At 31.8% G+C, this 6,434-nt stretch overlaps 2 protein-coding genes across 2 annotated transcripts; both read left to right on the top strand.

Moving 5' to 3' along the window:
* Positions 1–59: 59 nt before the first annotated feature.
* Positions 60–2,179, top strand: LOC111716964 (uncharacterized; the record flags this gene model as incomplete). The annotated part of the gene is given in 4 exon segments (XM_023492480.1): positions 60–171; positions 997–1,208; positions 1,660–1,747; positions 2,092–2,179. Coding segments are annotated over 4 exon segments (500 nt in total), but the record flags the coding sequence as incomplete, so codon positions are not given.
* Positions 2,180–2,690: 511 nt separating this feature from the next.
* LOC111716963 (CDGSH iron-sulfur domain-containing protein 3, mitochondrial) lies at positions 2,691–6,060 on the top strand. Its single transcript, XM_023492478.1, has 6 exons — positions 2,691–2,798; positions 3,012–3,078; positions 3,703–3,767; positions 4,506–4,618; positions 4,873–4,970; positions 5,953–6,060. The coding sequence occupies exons 1-6, from the start codon at positions 2,729–2,731 to the stop codon at positions 6,029–6,031; spliced, it is 492 nt and encodes a 163-aa protein (XP_023348246.1). The 5' UTR covers positions 2,691–2,728; the 3' UTR covers positions 6,032–6,060.
* The last annotated feature ends 374 nt before the right edge of the window (positions 6,061–6,434 follow it).

Below are 6,434 nucleotides of genomic sequence, written 5' to 3'. Positions count from 1 at the left end.
ACTTATCTATCTAGTATCTTTGTGAAACTGAAATGACCCTCTTTACAAATATGTTTTAGGTCGTGCTATTCATTATTTCAACACCGAGGCGTTTTATGCAGAAGTTGACAGAGTTCTAGTTAAATATGGAGTTCTTTGCTACTATAGTACACACTTCCCAACTATATCAAGGTATATAGTACACACTTCCCAACTATATCAAGGTATACAGTACACACTTCCCAATTATATCAAGGTATACACAGTGAATCCCAGATATATGAATATTGAATATATAGACCGTCATAAGTTTTCTGATAATTCTAAAGAAACTTCTTTTTATTTTTAATTCAAGGTGAATTAATAGCCCTGAAATTTGAATGCAATTGATATATTAGAATTAAACTAAATTTTTCCGCGGCATTTGATCTTAAATATGTAACACGACATTATAAAAAACTCTTGCTATGTATTCATATATCTGGAATTCACTGTAGTACACACTTCCCAACAATATTAAAGTATACAGTACATACTTCCCAACTATATCAAGGTATACAGTACACACTTCCTAACTATATCAAGGTATATCGTACACACTTCCCAACTATATCAAGGTATACAGTACACACTTTCCAACTATATCAAGGTATACAGTACACACTTTCAAACTATATGAAGGTATTCAGTACACACTTCCTAACTATATCAAGGTATATAGCACACACTTCAATATCAAGGTATACAGTACATACTTCCCAACTATATCAAGGTATACAGTACACACTTCCCAACTATATCAAGGTATACAGTACACACTTCCTAACTATATCAAGGTATACAGTACACACTTCCTAACTATATCAAGGTATACAGTACACACTTCCCAACTATATCAAGGTATACAGTACACACTTCCCAACTATATCAAGGTATACAAGTACACACTTTCAACCTTTAAAAGTATTGTAATGCTACATTTTATTTTGTTTTTGTTTCATTGTAATTTTTATTTAGTTCCAATTTTAAATATGGTGAGAAAATAAACAAGATTTTTTGGACCTATCTCATCGACCGTTTAGACGGTCATTGGCCGGTAAACAAGTTTTCGGGTCACGTGATTAGCTGGCGCCGACGAGATTTCTACATGAACACCCTGGCTCCTCCCTACCCAGACCACACTCGTACTATAGAAAATATTACACAACAACGTGGGACGTCGGTCATAGGTATTTCACGCGGCATTTTGTATTCTTGTGAAATTGATTTTTCTGATCTGCCTCTTAAAAAAGAAAATTGATTTTAATGATCTTCATCTTAAAAAAGTAAATTGATTTTAATGATCTTCAGCTTAAAAAAGAAAATTGATTTGAATGATCTTCATCTTGAAAATAAAATGAGTTAAATGATCTTCATCTTAAATAAGAAAATTGATTTTAATGATCTTCATCTTTAAAAAGAAAATTGACTTTAATGATCTTCATCTTGAAAAGAAAATTGTTTTAATGATCATTATCTTGAAGAAAATAGATTTTAATGATCTTCATCTTAAAAAAGAAAATTGATTTGGATTATCTTCATGTTATAAAGAAAATTGATGATCTTCATCTTGAAAATAAAATTGATTTTATTGATCTTCATCTTATAAAGAAAAAAGATTACTATTTTTAAATTTTCTAGCACTGTCGAAGGAGCTGGAGACGTACTCCCCCATGGTGAACCTGAGGGAGAAGATGGGGGACAAGGAAGCAGACTCACTACTCGCAAGGTTTGCACATTTATTATTTCTCAGCTGGTAATTTATAAATAGATTGAGGTAGTTGAACTAAGCATGGCTGGTTTAACTTCTCAAGTTTTTATGTGTAGACCAGAGTAAGTAGCTGAACATGCCGTACATAGTTCAAGTTCTTCTTCCTTTATTATTTATAAAAAGAACTGATAAACGATTACATTACTCGCATCGCAATTAAACTTTAATTTTCGAAACCTTATATTTTTGCATCACTGTACGACTTACGACAGCGTTTCAAATATTTATGTCATCAGGTTACAAAGGTATGAGACTTAGAAAATTAGTGTTTGAAAAGAGTATTTAGTTCCTGAATATCTTAGGTTTCTCCTGGAGTGTGAAAAGGCAGGGGAGGAGGAGGGAGAGATTGTTTTTTGTTTGTTTGTCTGGTTGCCTGATCATAAGTTATGAACCCTTGGAAAGATTTGCTTCGAATTTTGATAAGGGAACTCAGGAATGTTTTTAGCTTGGTTTTGAGATTCTAAGTTGAGTTTTACAGGGGTAAATAGCTAAAATAGTAATTTACGACAAAATGCGAGTACCCTGGGCTACGTTGGGTAATCAGATCAGATAATCAGTCAAGTTTCCCTCATATTAAAAGTTTTCAGTGGATATTGAAATTAAGCCCCGTAGATTAGAGTTATCTCACAAACAAGTTTTGACCTCTGTAGAAAAATACTTGAGAGGTGTGAAGAAAAAAAATATTTATTTTGGGAGCATGAATTTAATTCCTAATATTTAGGAGAATATAATACACATATAATGGTAAAACACAAGATTGGGTTCAATATAACATTATCTGTTTTTAAAATATAATTGATACTTTCAAAAAAGCATATTATTGCTACATAAAACCTGATGAAAATTATGTGATAAGTAAAAAAATTCTATAAAATAATTGCTTCTAACTGATATGTTCATTTAACAATAAATAATCTATACTTATAAAATTTTCAGAAAATGATGAAATTACGGATTCCTTATCAAAATATCTTCTCTATACATAAACATTTTTCAACGTCAAATTTAGGAAATTGCATTTTATTTCATTTATAAATTCTAATCTAACATGATTTTGCATATTATGCAGGTGTAAGTCCACAAATGTAGGCTTTCAGAAGGAATAGAAAATGCCTAAAGATATCAAGATATGACGAATAAAAGCTGTAATTAGATCATTGTTTCCCGGATTTTCTTCAGAATATTTTGAGATTTGTAAAATTATTTAAATGTAATCCTATAGTGCTGGCTAAACGTTGGCAGGAGAAAAACAAGAAAGAATATGAGACTGAGTTTAATAATCCCGTCAGGCAGTGAAATTATTGGAAATTGTAACTAAAATTAGACTGGAGAAGGAACTGAAGTTTTGATTTTAAGTTACTTTTCATTTAAAGATGGGATCGTCTTATTCACAACGATATTCTTCAAACCAAGGTTCTTTAATAAGGTTTCACTCTCTACTCTCTACTCTCAAGACGCTCCAATGTATGTAGAATGTCGTCTCCTAAGATAGATAGATAAAAATCTAATATGACGTCACAGATTTTAAAGTCAGGAGTGACGTGATTTTAGGTTTTTATCTGTCTTTCTTAAGAGACGACATTTTCCATACATTGGAGCGCATCGAGTTTACGCAACCTTATTATACAACCTTGGTTTAAACCTATCTTATCAATATTGAATAATGTGACGTTTTTTAAGTGTTCTTTCTGCAAGCAAGCCAGAGAAACCACAATCTTAAATAACTACTTATAAAATGGAAAGAGATGGATAACTCAAATCTTCTTAATCAGAATATGTGTTCCTGAATCTGATGGTACAATTGTGAATATGACACGACATGGAGCGTCATTTAAAACGTCTGGACTCCCTTTTTAGACTCTTTATTGCAAAATTGTTTTTAAATGTTTTATTAATCTGACACTGAAATATAGAGAGGTCGCAGGAATGCAAGTAAACCCCGAGAAGGGGTACGTAATTGATAAAAAACCATTTAAAAGTAAGTTTCTTTATTAGTATTGGAGAACTTGATATTTATATAATAAACAAGACATTCATATATTTGTATATAAATATGTTGCCTATAGCCGGCAAAACGGCTGGACCGAATAGGCGAAAATTGTTTGTGGTCACTCAAGGTTGGCCGGGGGTGTTTAAAGTTGTTTTTCAGCAGTTTTTCAACATTTTTTTTTAAAACTTTTTTTTTCACCGGCAACGCCAGGCCCTTCAGCTAGTATTGAATATAATGATAATAATATCGAAGAAATATTTCTAGTTCTCACACTGTGGTTGTAGTAAAACATAGTTTTGGTCTGGTGAGTAGGGAGTAGAGTAGTGAATATTTGGTTTTGTTGTGGTTAAACTTCATATTGTTATGTGCTTGTAGATAAATGTGGAATATACTTGGTGTGGTTGTGGTAAACCCTCATATTGTTTAGTGTTTGTAGAGAAATGTGGAATATACTGGGTGTGGTAAAACTTCATGTTGTTTAGTGCTTGTAGAGAAATGTGGAATAAACTTGGTTTGGTTGTGGTAAAACTTCATATTGTTTAATGCTTATAGATAAATGTGGAATATACTAGGCGTGGTTGTGGTAAAACTTCATATTGTTTAGTGCTTGTAGAGAAATGTGGAATATGCTTGGTGTGCTTGTTGTAAAACTTCATATTGTTTAGTGCTGTAGAGAAATGTGGAATATACTAGGCTGTGGCTGGTGTAAAACCTCATTTTGTTTAGTGCGTGTGGAGAAATATGTGGAATATACTTGGTGTGGCTGTGGCTGGGGGAGAACCTGCCAACCATTTTGTGATCAATCCTGCCAACAGCCTTGGCTAAAGAGAGTCATGAAGGAACATAAAACAATTAATCATTTAACTAAATATAGATTATATAATGTTCGTAAAAAGAAACTATGCAATCCTAGAATTTTAAAATTTTCATTATTTTTTCCTGTTTTTGACCTAAAAATTCCCTTTTTAAGTTGGGGAATATTTTAGAATTATGCAACCAAAAACGGAAAACTTTTTTTAACTGCTTTACGGTTTTTATCCATAAAATTTTTTTGTCGATTGGAATTTGATTGATTGATTGGTTTGTTGTATAGGGAGGACCTGTTACCTACATTGCCCCTGAAACTAAGGATGTTTGGTTTTGTAATTGTAAACAAACTGAAAACCGACCTTTTTGCGATGGAACTCACAGGAAAGTTTTATTTTATCTGAGACATAGTTTTTTTTTGTTGGATTTGATGAAAAAATAAAAGCTGTTTAACAAAGTTCGCCTTTTTCCCCAAAATGTATGTTCATTGACCTAAATATCAAATTGGACAACATACTTTTATCAACCAACTTTTTCCCGATGACTCAATTGACTTATTTATTCCTAACAAAATATCAAAATAGACTTGGATATTAACTTATCTATCTATCAATTGTGGCGCCTTGATGTCTTATTTTAAAAAGCAACAAGACGTAACAAGGTATGAGCATGGTTGATATATTTATCTAAATATCGAAAAAGTTTGTATCGATACCTAGTCTAACCACTTCTCGATATCAATAAGTTCCTACCTACCTCTAGCAGTAACATAAATGTTTTTTTAACTACCAATTTGTTTTTAATCATTTAAGTTATGAAGAATAGGCTTTTAAGCTTTGTTTCATATTTGTTTCAATTTTTTTTTGTCCTTTCCATATTCTTTACTTTGCTTACTAAACTAGTTAAAGACATTTTCCCTTTCCATATTCTTTACTTTGCTTACAAAAAAAAACTCTCAACCTTTCTTTTACTATTGTTCTCTCCCGCCCCCCCCCCCCCCTCTCTTCCCTACATGAATGTTTTTAGCAATCAACTTACAACCTTTCAAATGATTTTGGACCAATTATTGTTTTCAATTTGTGGGAAAATTCGTTAAAGGGACTGTTAAGGTATAATGGAAGGTATACTGAAGCCTTGAAAACAGGAAAACTAAAAATAAAAAAATATAATATTTAAATTACGATTGGAGCGTCCTTAAAATTTTCAGATTCGTCCCTTATTTGCTTTTTATGATCTGTTTTTAGGATAATTCGGACACAGGTTTATTTTTATTTTTCGAGATAGAAATATTATTGGTCGCGATCAACTCCTAAAATGACTAGGCTTTTTAAAAAATATAAGATTATTAATAAAAACTGTTTGTCAGAACTCCGGAGATTCAAGAAGCAAGATTAGACTTTGTTCGAGAAAACTGGGAACCTAAAGAAATAAAGAAATCTAGTTAGAATCTTCTCCATATTAAACTTTTCAGAAATATGCTCTCATTTATACTGGCTAAAATTAAGGCTGTGATTCTGAGCTTAATTAAGGTAAAATTCGTTGATGTACTATTCAAAATTAAATCAAATGAAAGGGAGTGTGCGCGTAATTTCAAATGACCCTCCATGCAAAAATGGCATTTCTCGATTTACAACGGTATAATTGAAACCCTAAACTGATAAAAAATGTGGAAGATATTGTCGTTTCTGATTCATGAAGTGTTAAATTATTATAATTTCTCTATTGCTTCTTATAAGCAAGAAATGCGCACGTCACTTTTGCAAGAGAAACCGCAAAACAATAATCAGTTGAAAAAAAACATCAATGTAATTCATACTTGATCAGGCTATACTTTAAGGTTATCGCTGT

This window comes from Eurytemora carolleeae, unplaced genomic scaffold (assembly GCF_000591075.1).
Source record: "Eurytemora carolleeae unplaced genomic scaffold, Eaff_2.0 scaffold2299, whole genome shotgun sequence".
NCBI lineage: Eukaryota > Metazoa > Arthropoda > Copepoda > Calanoida > Temoridae > Eurytemora > Eurytemora carolleeae.
The sequence above is the reverse complement of the archived record's forward strand: the minus strand, read 5'-3'. Positions and strand labels throughout refer to the sequence as shown.

Bases quoted from the DNA above. Each gene is read 5' to 3' on its own strand.
- LOC111716963 (XM_023492478.1), top strand. From the start codon at position 2,729: ATGATGAAATTACGGATTCCTTATCAAAATATCTTCTCTATACATAAA. The intron at 2,799-3,011 runs GAAATTGCATTT...GTAATCCTATAG, and splicing joins TTTTTCAACGTCAAATTTAG to TGCTGGCTAAACGTTGGCAG. The intron at 3,768-4,505 runs GTAAGTTTCTTT...CATTTTGTTTAG, and splicing joins TGATAAAAAACCATTTAAAA to TGCGTGTGGAGAAATATGTG.